This window comes from Mytilus galloprovincialis, chromosome 9, assembly GCF_965363235.1.
Source record: "Mytilus galloprovincialis chromosome 9, xbMytGall1.hap1.1, whole genome shotgun sequence".
NCBI classification, from domain to species: domain Eukaryota; kingdom Metazoa; phylum Mollusca; class Bivalvia; order Mytilida; family Mytilidae; genus Mytilus; species Mytilus galloprovincialis.
In genome coordinates this window covers 12258619-12286361 of record NC_134846.1, presented here as the reverse complement: position 1 = coordinate 12286361, position 27743 = coordinate 12258619, and the positions used below count along the sequence as shown (strand labels likewise).

General features: G+C 32.6%; 2 protein-coding genes across 2 annotated transcripts in view; both read left to right on the top strand.

Moving 5' to 3' along the window:
- The window catches only part of LOC143046488 (uncharacterized), a 28831-nt gene extending 23829 nt beyond the window's left edge, over window positions 1-5002 (top strand). Inside the window, exons 7-10 of the mRNA XM_076219645.1 lie at window positions 1209-1324; window positions 2549-2720; window positions 3380-3513; window positions 4820-5002. Coding sequence (XP_076075760.1) covers window positions 1209-1324; window positions 2549-2720; window positions 3380-3513; window positions 4820-5002 — 605 coding nt within the window. The remainder of the gene's footprint in view (window positions 1-1208; window positions 1325-2548; window positions 2721-3379; window positions 3514-4819) is intronic.
- Window positions 5003-6859: 1857 nt separating this feature from the next.
- LOC143046632 (cadherin EGF LAG seven-pass G-type receptor 3-like) lies at window positions 6860-21614 on the top strand. The gene is made up of 13 exons (XM_076219762.1): window positions 6860-6912; window positions 9170-9303; window positions 10223-10394; window positions 11447-11583; window positions 12464-12632; window positions 13412-13570; window positions 14316-14456; window positions 16003-16125; window positions 17331-17513; window positions 18072-18259; window positions 18806-19172; window positions 19735-20101; window positions 21488-21614. The coding sequence occupies exons 5-13, from the start codon at window positions 12488-12490 to the stop codon at window positions 21537-21539; spliced, it is 1725 nt and encodes a 574-aa protein (XP_076075877.1). The 5' UTR covers window positions 6860-6912; window positions 9170-9303; window positions 10223-10394; window positions 11447-11583; window positions 12464-12487; the 3' UTR covers window positions 21540-21614.
- The last annotated feature ends 6129 nt before the right edge of the window (window positions 21615-27743 follow it).

Sequence of the window (27743 nt, the reverse complement as noted above, 5' to 3'; positions counted from 1 at the left end):
TGAAGTCGTGTGTATCTGTGTCAATTTCATGGGAGGTATGTCGAGATAAAACATTTACCTTCTAGTTTCATTTGTTAACTTTATGGCAAGTTATAAATGAGTTGCAAGCTTTCTCTTAATTGCAAGTGATGTAGTGACAATGTATCATTTAAAACTTGAAGTAGATCAACTTTGGAAGTTTTCTTTTCTTTACTGTCGCGACGTTTTGCATGAAATCTGCTTAATATGGGTACTAAAACAGTTCTTACATTAGGAGTACATAGTAACGATTGGAAAACCGATTGCCTCTATATATATTGATAATTAACCCATCATAGATACCAGGATTTATCAAGCTTTGAATCTGCCCGAGTGTATTCAAATTTTGAATGAACAGATCGTTTACTTTTTTCTCCAAAAAACCTGATATGGATATAATGATTAGGTTAGATGATTTCAATAATTATTTTAATATCTATAAATCCATGTTTAATACACCATTTTTTACGTAAGAAAATGTCTGTACCTAGTCAGGAATGTGAAAGTTGTAATCCATTCGTTTGATGAGTTTTTAATTTTGCCATTTGTTTTGGGATTTTCCGTTTCGAGTTTTTCTCAAGTTTAGTATTTTTGGGATTTTACTTTTTTCAACACGAGAATAAATAATAACCAATAGCTGTTAAGAAATTTCTCGTCATCATGGCTTTGTTGAATAGTTGTCTAATTGGTAATCATAAATCATGTTTTATGTTGATAACAATTTAAGCCTAAATGGTTCAAATAATATATATGCACGTTTTATTATCTATTGTATGTTTGATTTTTTTCTAAATTTTGTTCTAAAATCGAACCTATTTCAAATATATGTAGTATTGACTTTTTATAAAACAAAACGTTTAATCTTTTGACATATAGAGAAGATGTTTCCTGGGCCAGCATGATAATGTTGTTAATTCAAGAGAGTATTGAAAAAGCATTCGGCACAACTATCTAACTGCAGCACAGTGTATAGGCGTCCTTCTTCTTCTCCGACTAAGCATACTGTAATTTAAACTCATAATGTGGCGGCATTGCCTACTGGTCTTAATTGGTCGTGCATGTATTTTATATAATGATGAGTCACAATGTAATATTTTGGGTACGTAGATGCAAATATCATTAATTGCGGTATTAAGGTCTACTATAATCAGCCACATATTTAATAATACATTTACTATTATTGATTTTAGACGAAATTCGAATAAAAGCGATTCCTCCCGTGAATACATACAATCTACAAATGACAGTAGAGGATCCATGCACTTTGTCATCAACTGGAATAGAAACTATTGAAATCATTAATAGAGTAAGTTTTAGAACTTCTAGTTCAAATTGAAAAGTAAATATGAATATACTCATCATACCAGGATAGACATTTTGTACGCGCGTTTTTTTTCATCAGTGACATTCGAATGAAAAACAGTAAAAAAAGGCAAAATAAGGTATATTGTTCTTTATAATTATGTTTTTTTTTTGGGAGAGTAGGTAAAAAAATGACTGAGCTATAATTATTTCAATCTTTTCCAAAAAATCTAATTCTTCAGCAGGAACAGTCATATCATGGGTAGTTTTAATCTTTCTAGACATTATATCTCACGCTCTATACATGACGTAATACTAGAATGTAGTTGTTATAAATATTTATATTTGTAGAGATAAATTATCACTAAAATCATCCCTATTATAAAAGATATTTTGTACCCGTGTCAACAGAGCTGTTTTCGTTCTTTTTGGGTTCCCTGTGACTTGTCCTTTTCATCATAGATAATAGTCTGGATTATCAAATGATATAGAGTATACTGCTTTCGTTTAAACGAGTGCTGTAATACTTACACCTTTTGAAGGGGAACACCACTTTTGTTCGCCAATTCATTTCTTTATTAAATTCCTCAATTGCAAGCAGTCACAGCCTTTTGGTCTTAAATTTAAATAAAGGGACAATCATTGAATGTCACACCAACCCCGTCGCATGATTGCGCGTGTCAGAAGTCAGGAGCCTACGGCCTTTGTAAGTCTTGTATTATTTTTAATTCTAGTTTCTTTTGTATAATTCGGAGTTTGGTATGACGTCCATTATCACTGAACTAGTTACATATTTGTTATGGGGCCAGCTGAAGGACTCCTCCGGGTGCGGAAGTTTCTCGTTGCATTAAAGACCCATTGGTGGCATTCAGCTGTTGTCTGCTCTATGGTCGGGTTGTTATCTCTTTGACACATTCCCAATTTCCATTCTCAATTTTACCAAATGGTGTCTTGTACTGAAGACATCAACATTAACCTTTATTTGCATAATATTGTATTGGTTCACGGAATTTCGGAAGTGCTAAAACAGGGAGTACTTTTTAGATCTGAGAAGCAGGCAAAATATACCACCCTTTTTTAGATTTCATACGACATAATCGTATTGACCATGATTTATTACATATATTTTGATAAGTTCGTAAACCGATAAATGTTGCAAATCTGACCAAACTTATAGTTGCACTTAGCATACATTATGTACTAATACTAAACATGTGTACCATTTCAGCTTCCTGTTATCAATAACCTCCCTGATTCTGTATCAATACCAGAGGATACTGCCGACAGTACATTGATATTTACCATTAATGCTACAGATACAGTAACAGATCCGCTATCTTGTACAAAGAAAGGTGGAGGAACCGTGCCATTTGATGTTGCCCAGATACCCTCTTCAACAGGTAAAACATTAATGAATACAGATATGTTATTCATGTGAATCTATTTATCACAATTGATCATTATCGATACACTGCTGTTGCCTAAAGAACAAGGTTAAGTTTGTACTTGTTTGGCTTTCTTACTATTTTGATCTGAGCGTCACTAATGAATCTTATGTTAACGGCACGGAATCTGGCATATCAAATTAATTATAATCCTGGTACCTGTGATAACAATTAATGTTTTTTAAAAATATGTACTTGAATTTCAACTTTATCTTCAAACGATAGACAACATCTTCAGTTTTAAATTGATCAATTTCAAAAAGCTTTAATTCATACATTTTGTAAAACAAATCTCTTCATATGAGTTTATTTTTAGGCACCAATGTCAGCATATTTTGGAGATGATATCAATATATGATTTTGTGCATTTTTCGGATCTGAATGAGTAAGGAAAACCTTAACCATGCGATCCAAAATGTTCTGTAACTAAGGTGCCAAGGATTATATTGAATCAAAAGGTTTTTTTTAAATTGTAATAAAAAGTGATATAATTAATCGGACGAATGATTATGAGACAATGTATTGATTAAGGGTAGCGACATTTGCTTTAAGTTCTAAAATGTTTTTTGGAGGAAATATTTGACTATTCAATGTTTTCATTCTTTTTTAAAAAGATTATGGAGTATATAAGAACGCAGGAGTCTTGCTGGACTATGATACTACAGCTTCATATACACTTACAGTGGAGTGTGACGACGGAGATGATAAAGTCGATGCTGTGCTGACTATCAACTTAATCCTAAATCAGGCAAGGCTCCGTGTTGAAGACCGTATTTTGACCTATTATGGTTTACTTTTTCAAATTGTCACTTGAATGAAGAATGGTCTTATTGGCACTTATATCACATCTGATTAAATCTAAATAAATTAACGTCTATATCTTATAGAGTAAAACACTATAAAGTGATGTAATTCTGATTTTTCTGATTTAATTACGGGTGAATTAATCATAATATCGTTTAACCTTCAAACGGTTTAGTTCTAAATAGAAACAAATTACATGAACCTTCTTTCAGTACTTTAATAATATATTCTTAAAAAAACAGACGGAAAAGCTACTAAACTTTCTATTCAATAGAAAAATATCATCAAAATTACCCGGCTTATAATTTTATACTTAGGACACGTGTTTTTATTTTCCTTTAAGTAAAAAGTATTTCGTAGATAAAACAAAAAACCCATATAAACTTTTTAGATTACAACATATTGTCGTTGGTAAAACATAGAATAAATGGGTCTAGATAAAAGAGGGATACATTTCTAAGTACATTTAAGATAACGGAGTTATTTAATATCGCATAAATAATCAAAATCATTATTCTAAAACAGATACAATTCAGTTTGCCTCACAATTTGAACTTCATATAGGAAGTGACAATAAGTGTTGGAATAAATCAAAACTTTACGACAAACGAGATGATTTCAGCTTCCCAATTGTGAACTTTCCTTTTTTTGAAGGAACATTTTAGCGCTGACTGCTGATATCAATAGGGGCCTCGTTGGTCATGTGGTCGAGGTAGTTCTACTAATGTAATCACTAGCCAGTCAACACTGATGTTGTGAGTTCAAACCCCATCCGGTCGGGTGCACTCGACTGTAATCTAAATTGACAAGAATTGTCATTTTTCTTTTGTTAAAGGTCAGTGGTTTTCTCCGGGCACTTCGGCTTTCTCCACCAATAAAAACAGGCCACCACGAAATAGCTCCAAAAATGGTGCTTACAAGTGGCGTTAAAACATCAACATTTTCTTCAGCCACCTACAATTTTTAACCTACCTATGCATTCAGAGATACCGGAATGTTTATCTGCTGAACGTTTGTTGTATCCCAAAAGTCCGAATTTTTTCCATAAACAGCTAAAATAATAATCTATTCCTGAGGCAGAAAAGTATTTCAAAAATATAAAGTTTTGTAAACTGTTAGTTTATAATTAAAACAGCCTTTAAAATTTCATTTAAAGAAATCTATGGTGTAATTTGTTTACCTAAAGTTTAAAAAAATATATTGGAACACTATGACTATACTTATAAATAAGTTCATGATTTCTATTTTAGGCTCCCGTGATACAGAATTTACCTGATAGTGTAAGTTTTTTGGAGGATCTCAACACCAATACTTTACTTCATACATTAACTGTTACTGACGTGGAGAATGACACAGTTACATGTACACTGAATCCAACCAGTACTATATATGATGTATCGCTTATTCCTCCTTCAAATACTGGTATGTATTAACCTGCTCAGGTACATTGAATCCAACCAGTACTATATATGATGTATCGATTATTCCTCCTTCAAATACTGGTATGTATTAACCTGCTCATGTACACTGAATCCAACCAGTACTATATATGATGTATCGCTTATTCCTCCTTCAAATACTGGTATGTATTAACCTGCTCATGTACACTGAATCCAACCAGTACTATATATGATGTATCGCTTATTCCTCCTTCAAATACTGGTATGTATTAACCTGCTCAGGTACACTGAATCCAACCAGTACTATATATGATGTATCGCTTATTCCTCCTTCAAATACTGGTATGTATTAACCTGCTCATGTACACTGAATCCAACCAGTACTATATATGATGTATCGCTTATTCCTCCTTCAAATACTGGTATGTATTAACCTGCTCAGGTATACTGAATCCAATCAGTACTATATATGATGTATCGCTTATTCCTCCTTCAAATACTGGTATGTATTAACCTGCTTATGTACACTGAATCCAATCAGTACTATATACGATGTATCTCTTATTCCTCCTTCAAATACTGGTATGTAGTAACCTGCTCATGTACACTGAATCCAACCAGTACTATATATGATGTATCGCTTATTCCTCCTTCAAATACTGGTATGTAGTAACCTGCTCAGGTACACTGAATCCAATCAGTACTATATATGATGTATCGCTTATTCCTCCTTCAAATACTGGTATGTGTTAACCTGCTTATATACACTGAATCCAACCAGTACTATATATGATGTATCTCTTATTCCTCCTTCAAATACTGGTATGTATTAACCTGCTCATGTACACTGAATCCAACCAGTACTATATATGATGTATCGCTTATTCCTCCTTCAAATACTGGTATGTATTAACCTTCTCATGTACACTGAATCCAACCAGTACTATATATGATGTATCGCTTATTCCTCCTTCAAATACTGGTATGTAGTAACCTGCTCAGGTACACTGAATCCAATCAGTACTATATATGATGTATCGCTTATTCCTCCTTCAAATACTGGTATGTATTAACCTGCTTATGTACACTGAATCCAACCAGTACTATATATGATGTATTTCTTATTCCTCCTTCAAATACTGGTATGTATTAACCTGCTCAGGTACACTGAATCCAATCAGTACTATATATGATGTATCTCTTATTTCTCCTTCAAATACTGGTATGTATTAACCTGCTCTATGTACACTGAATCCAACCAGTACTATATACGATGTATCTCTTATTCCTCCTTCAAATACTGGTATGTATTAACCTGCTTATGTACACTGAATCCAACCAGTACTATATATGATGTATCTCTTATTCCTCCTTCAAATACTGGTAAGTAGTAACCTGCTTATGTACACTGAATCCAACCAGTACTATATATGATGTATCGCTTATTCCTCCTACAAATACTGGTATGTATTAACCTGCTTATGTACACTGAATCCAACCAGTACTATATATGATGTATCTCTTATTCCTCCTTCAAATACTGGTATGTATTAACCTGCTCATGTACACTGAATCCAACCAGTACTATATACGATGTATCTCTTATTCCTCCTTCAAATACTGGTATGTATTAGCCTGCTCATGTACACTGAATCCAACCAGTACTATATATGATGTATCGCTTATTCTTCCTTCAAATACTGGTATGTATTAACCTGCTCAGGTACACTGAATCCAATCAGTACTATATATGATGTATCTCTTATTCCTCCTTAAAATACTGTTATGTATTAACCTGCTTATGTACACTGAATCCAACCAGTACTATATATGATGTATCGCTTATTCCGCCTTCAAATACTGGTTTGTAGTAACCTGTTCAGATACACTGAATCCAATCAGTACTATATATGATGTATCTCTTATTCCTCCTTCAAATACTGGTATGTATTAACCTGCTTTAGTTTTCGCTTTTTTGTTTTTGTAGTCTCCCAAACAAAGTTTGGAGACTTATTGTTTTTGCTCAGTTCCTCTTCTTCTTCTTCTTCTTCTTCTTCTTCTTCTTCTTCTTCTTCTTCTTCTTCTTCTTCTTCTTCTTCTTCTTCTTCTTCTTCTTCTTCTTCTTCTTCTTCTTCTTCTCCTTCTTCTTCTTCTTCTTCTTCTTCTTCTTCTTTAAAAAATAAACTTGTCCGCAGCGTTTCTCCAAAACCGCTTGTCAGATTTACTGAGGGTTTCATAGAATGGTAGACTAATATGTCTAGGTGAGCCATCAATCTTTCGTTTGTGCATTGGGGTTGTTTAAGGGGTATTTTGGGGGGTAGAAAGGAGGGAGGGGTTTACTATAGAACCCTATGGGATTTTATTTTCTAATGAATATAACTTGAAAACTGTAAGTGATAGATACATGCAGTCTTCAGAAATGATTATAAGACAATAAAACAAATCACATGAAATATAGGGGGTCAATTTGAGAATATGCTTTTATCTTGTAAACGGTCCAGATCCCCACCCCTAAACCATATATATTCTTGAATGGGACGATAAAACAAATCAAATGATATAAACGGGAAGTCCCTAGGGGATCACCCCACCCCCTCTTGTTTGAAAACTTGTAAACGATCAACATCCCCACCCCTATATTCTTGTATGGAACAATAAAAGTAATCAAATGAAATTAAATGGAAGTTCCTTGGGGTCACCCCCACCCCATTCGATTTGAGAATGTGCTATTATCTTGTAAACGGTCCAGATCCCCACCCCTAAACCATATATATTCTTGTAGAGGACAATAAAACAAATGAAATAAAATAACAGGGAAGTCCCTATAGGGTCACCCCACCCCCTCTTATTTGAAAACTTGGAAACGGTCAACATCACCACCCCTAAACCATATATATTCTTGTATGGGACAATAAAACAAATCAAATGAAATGTAGGTAAAGAACCTTGGGGTCACCACCACCCCCTCCTGTTTGAATACTTGTAAATAGTGGAGATCCCCATACCTAAGCCATATATATACTTGTATGGGACAAAAAATCAAATCAAATGAATATGGGACCATATGAATGGCGAGTTATGGGAGCTTTGTTTGGGAGACTTCGTAACAGCATCCTGTTACAATTACTTCTTGTTTTTATAATATCGATGCGTTTTGTTCGTGCATTTTAACATTCCGTTAGAGATTCATTCCAAGTTTGCGTATGTACATACCAGATTAATTACTTTGTATTTTGTGTTATTTGAAATATTTAACACAATCAGAAGACGCGTTACATCCAAAATTAAATTATATACAAATAGCCATGTCAGTTACCAAATTAGGCATTACAATGATTTGGCAGAATGTCTGTTTGGGTTAGTCGTCTGACTCTCTCTTTGAGAGATATTGCTTGCGTATTGGGAAACTACATTAATTTAAGCAGAGCTGTTTAAATGAAGAACAATTATATGATATTTTCATCCGTTATTAACCAATATAATCATTGACCTTATCGGATTTTATAGGTTTTTGTTGTTGTTGTTGTTGTTGTTGTTGTTGTTGTTGTTGTTGTAAGAAGGGTGTTGAGGAGTCAGATTTGTATATGATTAATAATTATTATTTTCAAAAACAGATGTTTCGCTTTTATTTTAGATTATTATTCCAAATTTTCTTTTCTTTTGTTGTATGATTAGTTATCAAAGGTACCAGAATTATAATTTTATACGCCAGACGCGCATTTTGTCTACATAAGACTCATCAGTGACGCTCAGATCAAAATAACTGTAAATTGTCAGTTTAAATTAAACTGATTTGTATTCATATTTTTGTGTATGAAAACATTTTCATCGTGTTCATATATTGCTAACCCTTCCGGAGCACATGAGATCACCCCCAGTTTTTGGTGGGGTTCGTGTTACCTAGTCTTTAGTTTTCTATGTTGTGTCTTTTGTACTATTATTTGTCTGTTTGTCTTTTTATTTTTAGCCATGGCGTTGTCAGTTTATTTTCAATCTATGAGTTTGACTGTCCCTCTGGTATCTTTCGGTCCTCTTTGCTAACTTTAAAAAAAAGTAAATTGGGAAAACACATTTTAAGATTCTAAAAGATAGTAACTGTTTTAGTTTATGTTTCATACATACAATATGTCAAATAATAGAAAAGAGTATCCCCAATAGTACCAATATCTTTCCTATGTTTTCTATCTTTTATTAATCCAGGATATGGAATCTATCTGACAGGCGGGACAACTCTAGATTATGATACAACTTCGTTGTACATTTTATCAGTGCGGTGTAATGATGTTAGGCGAAGTGATACGGACAGTTTTACAGTCAATCTGATACGAAACACGGTAAATATTTCATATTGAGTCTTCTAAATACGACAAATACAAAAACATTAAGTACAACAGTAAGGGCCAGTCTTTGTAAGAATTGTACAATTTCGAAAAAAATCAAAACATGGCCGAAACGAGCCGACCAACAATAACATCCTTTATTGAAATTACCTTCATCCCGAATACGAAATGGTAGATCTTTCATTTCTGCGTGTCTGGTTATTCGAGAAATATCAAGACAACTTTTTATTTCGTTGAGATTTATAACAAATTAATGAGTTAGCTTCCCTTAATTGATAATGTCTAGTGCATTTTAACCAAATTATACCTTGAATTACCAGAACATGAAAAAGGAAACGAATGTTATATTCGTGCACCATTACTACTTTTTAAACATATTTAATGTTAAGTTGAATGGGTTTTTGTTAGTCATATTTTCACCACTGCCTAATTCTTAGGCATATTGGGACTTAATGTATATCGGCACGTTCTCATGAATGTTCTGGTTACAAAAATTCATTGGAATTCTTCATTTTGGTACAAAACTTGCTTTCGGTTAATAAATTTTGTTAATTTTATCTTTTTGGTCTAAAGTCAGGCAATATTTTACAGGACAATATTAGAAGCGACCTGCATTAAAACTGTATAACTTTATTTTAAGGATAACCGAACATCTTAATAAAAGTGAAACATATTGTTTTTTTTTCAATTAATCCGAGCATGTGCAGTTTTCCTTTAAAGCTATCACGAAGATAAAAAATATACATATAACCAATCGCATAAATGTTGCCTATCGAATTGATTGTTAACGACAACAGAAAGTACAGTGGTGATTTTATCAAATATATTTTAAACTTGAAACGAAATTACATGTCAAAAAAAACCTTAAAACATGTAAATGTTAAAGATTAGCTGAAATACCTTATAATTGCAGCCACCAGTCATAAACAGTTTACCAACAACCGAAAGTATATCAGAAGACCTCAACACTAGAACATTAGTGCATTCTTTGAACGTTACAGATGTTAATACAGCTGATATTGTGACTTGCGCATTTAACCCAAACAATGCGTTATTTGAACTTAGTAAATTACCACCAGCTTTAGGTTTGTACTTAATAATTCAATTTTGGATGTAACGCGTCTTCTGATTTTCTGACGTCGTTTTGTTTATCAAATCATAGTCACAATTTTGCCAAGTGACGTCATGAACTTTTTTTTATGATTTACGCAGGTTTACAATGGAATTTAGAATTAAACTATAAGAAATAACTGTACATAGTTAGGGATGACATCAAAAGATCGATGTAGGATAAAAAACTTAAATCGAATAGTTTGGGGGTGGGGGGTCAACATTGCTGCAAGTTTTGTTAATCTAAAATCGATTTTACATATATCCATATAGGTAAATCAATTTTTCCCAAATTAAGTTAAGAAGGGGGGTAGGGGGGTCAGCTAAAAAACTATGTGAATTAAGTTTTTTATCCTACATTGAACTTTTGATGTCCTCCCTTATCAAAGGTACCAGGATTATAATTTAGTACGCCAGACGCGCGTTTCGTCTACATAAGACTCATCAGTGACGCTCATATCAAAACTTTATAAAGCCAAACAAGTACAAAGTTGAAGAGTATTGAGGATCCAAAATTCCAAAAAGTTGTGCCAAATACGGCTAAGGAAATCTATGCCTGAGATAAGAAAATCCTTAGTTTTTCGAAAAATTCAAAGTTTTGTAAACAGGAAATTTATAAAAATGACCACATTATTGATATTCACGTCAACACCGAAATGTTCACTACTGGGCTGGTGATACCCTCGGGGACGAAACGTCCACCAGCAGTGGCATCGACCCAGTGATGTAAATAGTTATCAAAGGTACCAGGATATAAACGCTACGTGGGTTAATTTTTAGTGTGCACCACATTTGTTATGTTATTTCTTCATAGACAGAAAAAAATATTACAGTCATTCCTTAAAGAGTTTCCTCTGGCTGGAAGGGGACTTTTATGAAAATTGCAATGCTGTCTATTATTTATCTGCAGTCTCATTTAACTACAAAATTTTATAATCTATCGATTCGTTATATGCAAATAATTTTGATTTAAATAAGTGTAAAATAAATGGTTTCATTATCAAGTAATTAGTTCCCCTTCTTACAGTTGATTACGGAGTTTTCCTAGTTGGAGGGACAGTTTTGGAATATGATGTCACTCCTTCATATACCTTAAATATTGATTGTGCTGATCACAGGAGAACTGTCTCAGACGTCTTGACAGTTGCAATCATTCGAAACGAGGTAATTCAAAAATGGCAACTAAATTTTGATAAAATATTACATGATTGAGTTAAGATTAGTCTATGATAAAGTAACTCTTCAATATATTCTGTTGACAGACGGCATCAGATGCAAATAAACTCATCATAGATACCAGGATTAAATTTTGTAGCACGCCAGACTCGCGTTTCGTCCACAAAAGTCTCATCAGTGAGGCTCGAATCAAAAAAAGTTAAATAGGCCAAATAAAGTACAAAGTTGAAGAACATTGACGCCAAATACAGCCAAGGAAATCTATTCTTAGGAAGAAAAACCTTAATATTTCAAAATTTCAAAAGTTAATTTATAAATATGGCTATATCAATGATAATTCATGTCAGCACATAAGAGCTGTGTCACAATATCAATTAGAACAAAAACAAACAAATATTTAACAAGGAAGCACACAAAGGTTTGTGAAGGCTATCATTACCACTAGATGTTGCAAATTTGTGTCAACATATTTCAGTGAAGCCATTCTGGATACAACTCGTGTATTAATCAAAAGGACGTAAAAGGTTATTCTCCGGTGACAAATATAATAATTCATCGCACATTGTTAATTTTAATGCTATTTGCCTTCCTTGTATCTAATGAAAATGAACCAAATAATTTCATTTCATATAATATGTTTATTACGCAATAAAATTGTTTATAAGTTGTGTAAAGTATAACATTATAGTTAGTCTTAATTGAACTCCTATAATTTGGAAATTGAATAATCGGACAAACATAACAATAAAGGAAAATATCGTTTTTTTAATAGAACATATTAAATGGTTTTGAAGCTAAATTTGTCTAAACAAATCCCAATTCTATAATCACATTTAATTTATTGTTGCTTCTCTGTTGTTTGTTACAGCCACCAACAATTGTTAACCTACCAATGAGTGCAGACATACCGGAAAGTATAACTTCAGAAAGTTTGGTGTATACCATATCGGTGACAGATCCGACCAATGATACAGTTACATGTGTTATTACACCAGCAACTTCTATATTCTACCTCCAAACCACATCAGCGCAATTTGGTAAATTTAAAGTAGTTTGAAATATATGTCTTCTTCACATATATGCTTTAATTAAGCGCTTTGTGTAGTTATACTTAAAACATTTGGAATAAATACTCGCTTATACTTTTAATTTATAAAAAAATAAACACTTAATGAAATCATGCATGCGTAGCACTTTTCTGAATTAACCTTCAACGGGTACGCTCAAAGCCGAATATTTGAAAGACAATGATGTATTAGAATCGAAACAGGTGGAGAGCATCGTGGTCAGAAAAGATTAAAGAAAACCTTCAAAGTCAAAATTGACCGCGGAAGTTGAAACCTTAGTTTCTTTTTAAAATGCAAGATGACGGTACTAACTTGTGAATTCTTTCAAGTCATTATCATATTACATTGGGCAAAAAGAAGGTGTATATAAATTTAAAAGATTGTTATAGAGCTGTACTTTTTATGCATACTTGTATGTGAACTGGTTTAAATTATAGACAGGAAAACAAGGTTTAGTTATTAGATGATATTTCATCGAACGAACTTTCATAACATGCGAAAACTCCGTGGTTTTGTCATTCTGAATAAGGACAGAACCTTTAATTCAATATTGACGTTGGTTGTTATCTTTCATTATTTTCCTTTATTTTGTACGCATAAATCAAAAAGTTTTCCAAATTGATTTTTTTCGATTTTATTATGCAGGCGTCTTAATGGATCATGTAAAATAGAGGTGAAAGAATATGAGTTTGAAATGAAATTTCTCTGATTTCTCTGATTTCTCAACAAAATAAAATATCTATTTACAGAAACCGAAATATGGGTTCGAGGTAATCAAGGGTTCGTGTATGACACTAAAAGACAATATACTTTAAATATAGAATGTGCTGACCAGCGAAACAATGATTCTGCAGAGTTTTACGTTTACATTCTTCGAAATATGCCTCCATACTTCCCCAATCTTCAAGGTAATAGTATGGTAACTGTGAATGAGTATTCGGTGTTAAGGTATCATGCAACTATATAATCTGCACAAAATAACATCTTAATCAGTTCTTAAGTCTTTTTGGCGGGTTAACTCTTATTGACAATTATCTGTCACGAATAATTTTCTAAATACAATAAAAGTCTATATCAAATATTTGAGCTAACAGATATGAGAGTGTGTAGGAGGGTTTGCAAAATAAAACACAATTGACGAAAATGTTAAGAATAGAACAAAATGGACCTAAAACAAAACGAAAAGAGAATAATGAAGTGCTTAGATAAAAAAGAAGAGAGAACAATGGGCTACAAGTATAGAGTATAAAGAAAAGTGGCATAAAAAATTAAAGAATACAGAAACCATCAGATATATTAAATGAATGACAAAATTAGTTAAATATATAAGAGTGAATAAACAAAATGGTACACACTTGAGAAAACTGGCTTCTGTAAAGAACAGAAGTCGAAAACAAAATTACATAGTAAATAGAAGAATGCGACAGATTCATGAAACAATCGACAGACTAAACATAAATGCAGAAAATTATAATAATTTGAACACAATAAAAAGATAAATAAGGTTTATCTTTGAGTGAACAGAAATCACTCGATTTGGTTTGGTTTTTTTTTCATGCAAAATGAGTAATTGATTAAAACAATGAAAAGTTTGCAATCTTGATTAATATAAGGTTTTTCCTTTAGATTGATAATATAAGGTTTTTCCTTTAGATAAAACAAGTGTTTTGTCACGGACATCAGCTGCTGGTCAGATCATTTACACTGTACAAAGTGTAGATCCAGAGAGTGACAACGTACAATATTCTTTGTCATCTAACACTTCGAATGCGCCATTTATAATCAATCAAAACAGTAAGTAAAAAACTAAAATCACAAAATTACTGAACTCCGAGGATAACACAGACTTAGAACTTTTATATAGTTGTTTTAGATCCGTATAATTAGGCAACAGGAAAATATATATTGATCCTTCCACAGTGATAGAATTTTTGAAACATTAGAAAATGAAAAAAAAAAGTAATGGCAGCAGTAGTATAGCGCTGTTCAAAATATTCATAAATCAATTGATGGAAAACAAATCCGGGTTACAAATTAAAGCGAGGAAAACAAATCATCAGCTATGAGGGGGAAACAACAGATCAACATAAAAACTGAAGTGCAACAAAAACAAACACCAACATACATAGAATCTATTTGATAACAACTGCCATATGTCGGACTAGGTACAGGACATTTTAAGAAAAAAATTGTGGGTAAAACCTGGTTTAATTTCTAGCTTAACCTCCCGCTTTAAAGGCAAAACAATTAGTTTCTCCTCATAGTGTACTGATAAGATTCCAAATAAATCCAAATACTGTTGATTCATTAATTTTCGTGGTTACTATTTTTTGTGGGTTGATGAAATAAAATTGAGAATGGAAATGGGAAATGTGTCAACGAGACAACAACCCGACCATAGAGCAGACAACAGCAGAAGGTCACCAACAGGTCTTCAATGCAGTGAGAAATTTTCTCACCCAGGAGCGTCCTTCAGCTGGCCCCTAAACAAATATATATATACTAGTTCAGTGATAATGAACGCCATACTAAACTCTAAATTGTACACGAGAAACTTAAATTAAAAATAATACAAGACTAACAAAGGCCTGACTTGGGACAGGCGCAAAAATGCGGCGGGGTTAAACATGTTTATGAGATCTCAACCCTCCCCCTATACATCTAGCCAATGCAGAAAAGTAAACGTATAACAATACGCACATTAAAATTCAGTTCAAAAGAAGTCCGAGTCTGATGTTAGAAGATGTAACCAAAGAAAATAAACAAAATGACAATAATGCATACATTATCGTGAAATTTTAGTTTCGTGGTTTAGCAAAAGTATGTATACATTTCTATAGAAAATTATTAATTCACTGAACATCTGAACTAGTGATTCCACTGTTAACACGAAATGCACGAAAACTTGTATCCAACGACTTAAAACAAGAGGCGGGAGATGCCAAAGGGATAATGGAAATTCAAAGAGAAAATGGCACTATTGCAAAAAAAGAAAAACGGTCAAAACACAAAGAAAAGTTATACATGTATAGAAAATACATAGATCTTGAGCACCACGATCCCATACCAAACCCAATGTATGTAAGGGTCGTTATACGTATACTCTGGGATAAGGGTGAGTACTTTTTCTCCTTGGTGTCTTTAAATGAAAAAAAAACCTTAACCATGTTATCAGTTTATGTCTACTAATCTATTAATGATACACACTATGATATTTTGGTAGTCAAAATTACCTTAATAATTGAAATTCTCATCGACTCCCTCTGACTACCACAAATACACAAATTGATATGATTATTATTTTCATCAAATTCTTTGGATTAAATAACTAATATTTCAGCTGGAGCTATATCTCTTACTCGCTCTATACAGACTGAACAGGAACCCGGCTATGATTTGTACATCAGTGTATCGGATGGGCGAAATATGGTGGCTGCACGATCTTTATCAGTTCGTATTACAGGTAAGTTTCTTGATCATTGTCAATTTCGTATTGCTGGAAAGTTTATCGATAAATTCAATTCAAATCACTTGTACATTGATCAATCATCTCCATAGATACAGAAAGGCAACAACAGAGTACCACGGTTCAAAAGTAATAAATCGATAGAGAGAAAACGAATCCTGGTCACAAACTTAAACCGAAGGAAACACATCAAGTTTACGCAAAGTAGCAAATTTGCATGAATTTACGAAGAACTATCCCTCTGGTATCTTTCGTCCCTCTTCTATAAGATGAAAACAACGGAACAACAGAAATACTGAAGTGCCACAAAAACAAGCGCCAACAAACACATAAACAAAACAACTGCCATATTTCTGACTTGGTATAGGACATTTAAAGCAAAAATGGTGCATTGAACCTGGTGGTATGGCTAGCCTAACCTCTCTCTTATATGACAATGTAATATCGCTGTGATAATGGCATTTTTGGCTATAAAATTAAAATACTACACAATAATGATAATTAATATAGGTTATTGTTATGTACGTGCAGAGTGTAAAATGTGTCGAATATGAAATAGAAAAGAGGGGCGAAAGAGACCAGAGGGTCAGTCAAATTTCTAGATCAAAAATAAAATAACAACGTCATGGTTAAAAAAACAAAAAGACAAATAGACATATAATAGGACACAAGACACATCATAGAAAACCAAAGACTAAGCAACACGAACCCAACCAAAAACTTGGGGTGATCTCAGGTGCTCCGGAAGGGTAAGCAGATCCTGCTCCATATATGGCACCTGTCGTGTTACTCATGTTGTTACAAACCCGGTAAATACTCTAATTCGGTAGATACTCTAATTCGGTAGGTCACATTCGTAAAAATGAAGAATTTGCTCCTTTACTGTACGGCCAAAAAAAGACTAACTTGTATTTTTTCCCATAAATGACAAAAATTGCACATTTTGACACATATATTAAGTAAAAATATTGAGCATATGAAAGTACTAAATGAATATTTACATAGAGTCGTTTTTTTCTTCTAAAAGACAGCCTTCCTCGAGAATAATTTGTTTTATAAGATTTCAATTATAACTGACCAAAATCTATGAACGCTTACAAAGTCTTTTCAGTGAAGACACATCTTCATTTATTATAACTACATGGATCGTTTAGTATCCATTTTTGTGTTGTATTACCTTATCTTGTTTTGTCTGTTTGTAGATGTTAATTCCCCGCCACATTTCCAAGTTCCTGTGCAGACATTAACTGTTTTAGAAAATATAAATTCTGGATCGTCCGTATTCCAACCAACAATTACAGATGAAGACTTGTCTGATGTTCATACGTTTTCTGTAGTTTATTCTCCGCCAGATGGCGCTGTTTATTTCGGCGTCGACAAATCAAGTAAGATATCCTAGTGTGATATTTCTATCTCCAATCCTTTCTAATGTTGAAAATGGTGGATTCAAGCTGGTTTTATAGCTAGCTAGCTAAACCTCTCATTTGTAAGACAGTCGCATAAAATTCCATTATATTGTATAGAAAAGTATATTATAATGAATGGAACATATGAACCATTTATCAGGTTTTCAGTATATTGATACTGTAAGACATATCTGTAGCAAATCACGATATAAAGCTTCTTGTCGTGTGAGCACGGCAAATGAGTTTTAAGAGGCTAATTATTCATCTGACACTTTACCAAATCAATATGGTATTTAACTGCACTAGAAGATGTTGCACTTCGACAATTTATGTATTTTCTGTGATGCCCGGGACCAATACATTTAAAATTCATAAACATAATGCTAATTCAAACGTTGGAGAGATGATAAATCCGAAATGACAAAAAATTAAAACCAACTCTGTATTATTGGCGAGGCAAATATATATATATATTCCCTTGTTAATTTTAAAGTTTATTGAGTCCCTTAAATAATACTTCAGATTGTTCTTTTTCAGCTGGATTAATAACATCTTTAGTTGATATTGATTACGAAACGATTCCATTCAAGTCCTTTTTACTGGTAGTAACCGGCTCGGATTCTCTGTTGGAAGACACTACGAATATAACATTGAATATACAGAATGTAAACGAGGCTCCCGTGTTTACAAAGAAGTATTACTCACTTACAACTTCAGAAAATAGTGTAAGTTCCATGATAATTAATTTACAATACTTTTGATGTTTTTAATGATTTATTTATGATCTGTTGTATGATTTTCTTATTATTATGCTACATGGTTTTATGTTCATATTTGTGTTTTGTTTTTGATTATACTTGCTGTGTTTTATTTATCCTGTTCTTATTATGTTGTATTATAGCTCAAATGAACAATGTACATATAGTAGTTTCTCTATTAAATTTACTTACTTAGTTATGTCCTTTTAAAAGTGACATGATAAAGTCTCCTCTTCCATTAGGATGTTCAATTTTTTTTCTCTCATAAATACTATCGCGAAATCTTATCGTCCTCTAACACAAAAACATGACCATAGACGATACATTTAGTAAATGTATGATCGTCTTTGAGAATTTTTCAACCATTTTCAACGTGGTTAAAGCAATGGATTACGGAATATTGTTTATAGATTATAACGTTATCACAAAAGTACAAAACATATTTTTTATTATGCAAAACTCGTTCCAGAACTTACATTCCTGCTGATTGGTTTTTTAATAATATTTATTTAGGGAGGAACTATTATTCAGAATCCATATTACCAGTATACAGACGTAGATGGTGACACTGTTAAATTTTCCCTTGACTGTGGTGCTGACACGGGCCGATTGGACATTAATTCGTCCTCAGGTCTCCTGTCGTTTTCGGTAGACTATGATCTAGACATGGTCGGCACAGCATCTCAGATAAACTGTAAGGTTTCTATAACTGATGATGAATATACAGATATGGCGTACGTTAATATTACAATAATGGACGATAATGATAATTCGCCCGTGTTTGTAAATAGTGAATACACGTTTTACATACCAGTAACTTCAAGTGTTGGGTCATTTGTCGGACAAGTACATGCAGTTGATAATGATATTGGAAACTATGGTAAGTCTTTCATTCAGAAGATTTTGTGAGGGTTTTTTTTGTGTTTTAATTTTCGTTTTTTGTGTTTTTGTTGATACAGTTTGTTGTTTCGGCTTGGAAAACAGAATCGAAACTGATTTAGAGGCTAAATGCCAGCACTATTTCCTATTGCATCTTTGAATGTTTTTTTTTAAGAATAATGCCAAAATAAGTGAGACGATAACCAAGGTAAGAATTGACAAAAGAGGTGAAGGACACCGAAAGTGACATTTAAGCACACAAGTCGGAAATAAACTGACAGTGTAATGGCTAAAACAAAATCATACGGAACACAACATAGAAAACTAAAGACTGAGCATGAGCAAAACCAGCCTAAATAAAACCGGAGGGGGTGATAAGTGAAGCGAGAGTGTAAACAGATCTAGCTCCACATATAACAAAAGAGGTGTGTGAAATAGATTAACATTGTATTTTGAAAAGCTTTTTCAGCTATACCCCTGCACAGTAAATTCCTGGATACGCAAACATCATTTGTACTTACTACATACAAATTTTATATTTTACATTTCCCCTTTCATTTCAGGAAATGTCCTTTACCATATTGCACTCGAAGATTTCAACTACGGTTTGTTCGATGTAGCCCAAAATGGTTCGATATTTGTCAGCGAAAGTTTGACCCAGTATACTGAGGGTTCTACATTGAATCTTACCATATATGGTGTTGATCCAGGAGGCAGGGAGGATCAAACATTGGTTTATGTTGTATTTCCAACGACTTATGTGGCACCCATTACTTCAGGGGATGGTATCCAGTACTTAACATTCTTCCGATATTCTCCGAACATGGCTTGGTTCGTTCCTCTGATGGTTATTCTTTTTGCCACTTTCTGTGTTGTTGTACATACTATTTACAAATCGAATTGTTCATGTTTGAAAAATAATGAACGGAGGTGAGTAGCCGATACAATTTTGTATTACGTTACTAACCCAGTGTGCAATGTTGTGTACTATGATAGAGTGATGTACGTCCATTATACTGAGATTCATGATAATTGGCTTGAAAACAATTATGTAAGTAACGGAGAACAACGAATTCAAATTCCAACAAAGGATACATTTTCTATAGGCTTGTATGCAGAAATTAGTAAACCCACAAAATAAAAATATATATGTGTTTTGTTCTCAATACACGGAAACTGGTACTTTTTATACTTCATAACATAATTGATTTATCATTTTTGATCTAAAGCAATTATTGGCTTGTTATATCTTGTTATCATTATGCAAATGCCCAGCTGTCAATGAGATAGTTGAAGCTGAGGTATGATTTGTCAATGAGAAAGCCTTTTACCAAAGACCAATCGGAGAAAGATATACACAACTAACAAAATAACGGTTTGACTTAAACATACTTAAACTAAATGATTAAACCCAAAGGAAGGTGTGATTTGGCTAATAAAGATTTCATGGTTCAGCTAGCAAGCAAGCTAACCAAAGATATAATTGTACTACCTTTACCGACACACTAAAATTCATTCGAATAAGTCCTTGATTAATTTATATTTTTATTACAGTGCACGTTTTAATGACGATTAAGAATAAAACACAAGGAATACATCTTTTTCTACGCAGTATAATTTCTTTTTGCAGCATGTTGTGCAGCAACGTCATCAAATGTCGTGACAGCACTCGATGATTGATGAATCCGATATGATTCACAAGTGAAATTGGTTTCTCTTGATTCTTCATCGCAAACATTGTATTGAAGACCGTACCTTGACCTGTAATGGTTTACTTTTATAAATTGTGACTTGGATTGAGAGTTGTCTCATTGGCACTAAATATAAGATTGAAATACCAAAAAGATGTTTCTCTTATTTTAATAATGTGTATTGGCTTGTTTAAAGTGGTTGATAAATGATTATAAGAGGTCTGATAAATTTGTGATAGAGATTTCAACTTCACGTTTTTATGGGCTTTGTGTTTTCTGGTCTGTGCGTACGTTCGTCTGTTCGTTCGTCCGTCCGTTCGTCCGTCTGTCCTGCTTTAGGTTAAGGTTTTTTGTTTTTTGATGAAGTTGAAGTCCAATCAACATGAAACTTAGTACACATGTTCCTTATGATATGATCCTTATAATTTTAATGCCAAATTAGAGTTTTTACCCCATTTGTACGGTTCAATGAACATAGAAAATGATAGTGCGGATGGGGCATTCGTGTACTATGGACACATTCTTGTTGCTCATAGTTTAAGAATCAAAGATCAACTTACTAATTATAAATGACCATGGAAGATATTTTCAATTATCAAAATTCATTTTTCTTTTTCTTTTGTAGCATGCGTAGGAAGAAGCGGAAAAGACCAATGAATTCATTTCAAACATATTAATATGAGAAAGATATCAAATAATAACTCTGTTTGTTGTACAAATACAAATATATACATTCATATGTATGATGTTCTTTAGAATTAATTCAGATTATGTTTTGCCTAAATAAAAATTTCAGTACAATTGGTGATGACTGTTGTGTTGTATGATTTTTTTTAGTGATATATAGAAAACCAAACTATATAAAAAAACAAACTGGAAAACGTGAGAAACTAATATCTTTTATTAGCAAAAATTACTTCTTCAATGTTTATTTCAGAGTTCGAACTCCACACGTGGTAGCTTGGTTCGACTCCAATCTTAACTGATTAGGGTTGACAATTTACCGTGCCGAAGGTCGATGGTTCTCCTTGGACGCTCCAGCTTTCTTCACCAAATAAAGCCGGCTGCAATGAAATAGCCAATAATAATAAAAGTGGCGTTCAATAAATGTGAACACGGCTTTCTGTTTTTCTCCAATTCTTTTTAAAACATCTTGGTATCTTCAATTTGAATAATAAAAGAAAATATATATATCAAGCGAAAATTTAAAAAAGTGAGTTTCTTTTATTAGTAAAAATTATTGCTTCACTGCTAATTTCGAACTCTGCACGTGTAGCTTGGTTCGACTCGTGCCGACAGACAATGGTTCGCTATGGGCGCTCCAGCTTTCTTCACAAAATAAAACTGGCTGCCATTAAATAACCAATAATAATAAAAGTGGCCAACAATGAACATATCAATCATTGTAGATTTTAGACGTTCCACACACATAACATAATTTTGTTAAACAAGATTCTTTTTGCCTGTACAAAGTCAGGAATATGACAGTTGTTGTCCATTCGTTTGATGTGTTTTGACATTTGATTTTGCCATGTGATTTGGGACTTTCTGATTGAACTTTTCTCGGAGTTCAGTATGCTTGTGATTTTACTTTTTATTTGAAATTGAATATGACAGTAGCAATTTGTCCACATCGTATAAAGATGAATTCGGAAATGACTAAAATATATGCAGCTGGGCCTGATAAAGCTTCACCTTCTAAAAAATTCGTATACTAACATGACTAAGAAGAAGAGATGAATTTTGAAGCATAACTATTTAAAATTGTTGTCAGCTTATTTAGGAGAAAGCAATAAGTAATGAGAATATTTTTTTCAGATTTCCAAGGATTAGGCAACATAGAAGAGGCCTGTCTATAAAGGTTGATGTGCCCATCATATTTCAAATGTGGCAATCTAAGTCCTTCTGATTCTAAAAAAAAAACAAATTAAACTTTTCTAAGTTATTCAAGTTCCATTACGAACTTAATGTCCACACCTTATAATGTAGAATATCTATTTTAAATAGTAAATGATAATTAATGTCTATGTAAAATAATCCAATTTCTGAGTATGAATAGAGCAGTTCCTATTCGAATGCAGCATTCGCTAACTTAGTAGAAATGTCTTTGACAATCAATACTTTGGACCACTGGCAATGTCTTTAACGATACCATACGCAAAAAACAAACAAAATTGAAAACAACAAAAAAAAAACTAACATGGTGAAACCTGAAATTGCCACTGAATACCCATCACCTCAATATTTATTTATTTGTTTAAAGGCCACATTTATGAACTGTTGTAAGGTGTTTCTTTTGTTTAGTTTTTTTTTTTTTTTATCTGAACACGATTTTTTCATTAACTTTTAAAGGGCAAAGTTACACTACTGTCTTATGGTATGTATGTAAATTCTTTTAAACCAGGTGTATTCATAAGCACATGTCCCAAGTCAGAAGCATGTTACTGAGTGGTTGTCTTTCTTTTGGTTCAGTTCATATTTGCTTTTTGTTTCTGGTTTGAAGTTAAATTAGATTTGTTTTTTCCTGTTTCAATTGTTTTATAGTTTTATAGGGCCCATTGTAGGATGCTGTCCAATGTGATCCAATCCTTTGTTATGAAGGCTGTATTATAACCTATAATTGCTCACTTTGACGACATTGTGTCTACCGCTTGATGGAAAGTTGTCTAATTGGTATTCCTACCACCTTTAAAACACATTTCCTCTGACATTTGACAAAATCATTAAAACAATCTAAAAATTAAAATGGAACTGTAGTTGCCTTGTAAGTTTTTTATATTGACCTATCCCTTTTCTCTCTTGATGGTCATTTATAGGCACTGTGAAGCCGGGTACTGATCAGTAAGATGGCTCAAAATCTCCTTACACTATTTTACATTTTCTTACTTGATATATCAAAGCCGAAAATTTATCCACTGATTGTCTTCAAGAAATAATAATTATTTATTTTAATTTTGACGAACATTCTAAAGAGCTTTAATTACTACAGGAACATATAGTTAGATAATCTGTTCCCTGATCCAGATAACTATATGTAATAGAAATACAATGTTTTTCTCTCTGTCTGCATATGAGGCAACGTCAGATATTGCTACCATTTATTGTAACAGAAAAATGACGTTTATTTGGAAACGCGCACTATCTATTTTTTCCTTTATTCCTTGTTGGGTAAATGCAAAGTATAACATACAAGTATAAATGCCGTGAGATTTTAATCCCATATGATTTTATAATTTAAATGGAAAATTAAATTTTACTTCATTAATTTGGGTTTTTTGTGGAATTATATTTCTGGATTTTTATATATTCAACTAGAATATGATTTAATTCAAGCGGTGGTACAAGAGACAATACAATGACTTATAATTATGATACTGAAGTCTTTTCTTTCTTTTTGATGGTCTTATAGATGTGCGTTCTATGTAATATGTGCATCATTTTGTTTTGTTGAAAGTAGGACATTTACAGTAAGCGGAGGAAGGAAAGGAACACGCGAATGTAGTTCATGTCATCCCTACCATATTACGCTTGTTGCGACGTTAAATAATGTTAAAGGACAACCTTGAAAAACATTTTCATTAATTCGCATTTTTTATACATAACCTGTAATCTTAATACAATTTGGTGTACCAATTACAACTTTTAAAGTTTTTATTGGTATAAGTTTCAAAGACGAAAAATAGTCTTCACGAAATTAACTCTCTGTTTTGGGCCGTAAAAGTTTTGTTAAAGCATGAAATTTTAACTTCGGCATTTACGCAAGACATTGAAAACCTAATGTTTTGAATTGAATATGTAGCTAAATTTATTTGATAATTTGAGTTTTTGAAGCTTACACTTAGTACAAAACGATCGTGCTTACAATTTAATAAATTATCTGTCAAATTTTTTTTTAACTGAAATATTTCAAGTTTCCAAACTAAATCAAAATATCTATGCAAATTTTAAATGGAGACAGCCATGTTAACCAATACTGAAATATATCACGTCATAGAACGTTTATGCAAAATTTCAACGAATTGTTCGAGAATTGTGTTTCGAGTTTGTTACATGGGACAACGCTAAGTTAACGTTTATTTTCTGATAATCTGTGTCTGCCGACGCCTATAAATATTATATTTTTATTCTCTCTGTATCATAGTGTGAAAATTTAAGAAGCAATCTTCATTTTCATATATTATTTGACATATTTATTTCAGCTTTCTAAGAAAATTTTCCTATCAAATATTTACTAAACGCTATTTTTCATGGTAGCAATATCTAACGTTGCGTCATCTGTCATCACTCGGTGGTTTTGTACTAAGTGTAAGCTTCAAAAACTCAAATTATCAAATAAATTTAGCTACATATTCAATTCAAAACATTAGGTTTTCAATGTCTTGCGTAAATGCCGAAGTTAAAATTTCATGCTGTAATAAAACTTTTACGGCCAAAAACGGAGAGTTAATTTCGTGAAGACTATTTTTCGTCTTTGAAACTTATACCAATAAAAACTTTAAAAGCTGTAATTGGTACACCAAATTGTATTAAGGTGGCTCGGGACTATTCGACTGCGCATAATTTCAGGCATGAATTACAAAAGTATTTGTCGTAAATTCGATTTAATTTTTTTTAATATTTTGATTGATTAGAAATGTCAAATCATTGTAGTTATGTAACTAATAGAATATTTTCGTTATTATCGGTATTTTTTAAAGGGTCAAAATGACAGTTCACCCATATTCACCATTTTCCCGCCAAAATTTGGGTTTTAAGGTAAAATATTTTTTTTTTCCTTATCGGTGACCTATGTTTTTTATTGGCTCATTCTTTGAAGCTATATTCCAGCTTTTCATATAACAGTTTTGGACCAATTGTCATAGAACGTTTTTTTGATATTCCGAAAAAAATATGTCAACAACTCTATTTCCCCTATCATTTCATTGAAAAATGGCCCCTTTTACATACCTGTTTAAAAGTAAAATTTTGAGCTTAAATGGTCCGTGACCCCCTATTTTTTTTGACCAATTTGAATCATTTTCTTTAAAGAATAAAATAACCAAAAATACGACACTTCTGATAGAAACTTTGAATACGCCCGAGCCACCTTAAGATTACAGGTTATGTATAAAAAATGCGAATTAATGAAAATGTCTTTCAAGGTTGTCCTTTAACATTATTAAACGTCGCAACAAGCGTAATATGGTAGGGATGACATGAACTACATTCGCGTGTTCCTTCCTCCGCTTACTGTAAATGTCCTACTTTCAACAAAACAAAATGATGCACATATTACATAGAACGCACATCTATAAGACCATCAAAAAGAAAGAAAAGACTTCAGTATCATAATTATAAGTCATTGTATTGTCTCTTGTACCACCGCTTGAATTAAATCATATTCTAGTTGAATATATAAAAATCCAGAAATATAATTCCACAAAAAACCCAAATTAATGAAGTAAAATTTAATTTCCTATTTGAATTATAAAATCATATGGGATTGAAATCTCACGGCATTTATACTTGCGCGTTTCCAAATAAACGTCATTTTTCTGTTACAATAAATGGTAGCAATATCTAACGTTGCCTCATATGCAGACAGAGAGAAAAACATTGTATTTCTATTACATATAGTTATCTGGATCAGGGAACAGATTATCTAACTATATGTTCCTGTAGTAATTAAAGCTCTTTAGAATGTTCGTCCAAATTAAAATAAATAATTATTATTTCTTGAAGACGATCAGTGGATAAATTTTCGGCTTTGATATATCAAGTAAGAAAATGTAAAATAGTGTAAGGAGATTTTGAGCCATCTTACTGATCAGTACCCGGCTTCACAGTGCCTATAAATGACCATCAAGAGAGAAAAGGGATAGGTCAATATAAAAAACTTACAAGGCAACTACAGTTCCATTTTAATTTTTAGATTGTTTTAATGATTTTGTCAAATGTCAGAGGAAATGTGTTTTAAAGGTGGTAGGAATACCAATTAGACAACTTTCCATCAAGCGGTAGACACAATGTCGTCAAAGTGAGCAATTATAGGTTATAATACAGCCTTCATAACAAAGGATTGGATCACATTGGACAGCATCCTACAAAGGGCCCTATAAAACTATAAAACAATTGAAACAGGAAAAAACAAATCTAATTTAACTTCAAACCAGAAACAAAAAGCAAATATGAACTGAACCAAAAGAAAGACAACCACTCAATAACATGCTTCTGACTTGGGACATGTGCTTATGAATACACCTGGTTTAAAAGAATTTACATACATACCATAAGACAGTAGTGTAACTTTACCCTTTAAAAGTTAATGAAAAAATCGTGTTCAGATAAAAAAAAAAAAAATGGAACACCTTACAACAGTTCATAAATGTGGCCTTTAAACAAATAAATAAATATTGAGGTGATGGGTATTCAGTGGTAATTTCAGGTTTCACCATGTTAGTTTTTTTGTTGTTTTCAATTTTGTTTGTTTATTAATAAGTACAAGGTGTGCCTTTATAAATGAATTGGTTTCGGTCATCAAGGTGAAGAGGATGACAGTGCAATTCATATTATATATATTCACAATTAAACTTGCTGGCCTTTTTCATGACTCACAATCTGAAATTATAGAAAACATCAAAATATATAGAAAGGGACATTCGGAAAATATCTTCAAAGCGAGTTGAAGGTTTTATTTTTTTTATCAAAAGAGGTTGGTCATCTTCAACTTTTAAGAGCACAAAGCACACACCTTAAAATTGCTAATGCTTACTACCCTAAGCAACACAAAAACCTTGCTGAGCAGGTGTAAGGATCTTGATAATGATTAATATCAAGCCATTGTTCAAATTACAAAGAACATATTTCAAATTTCAATAAAAAAAGCAATTTTACAGGTTCAC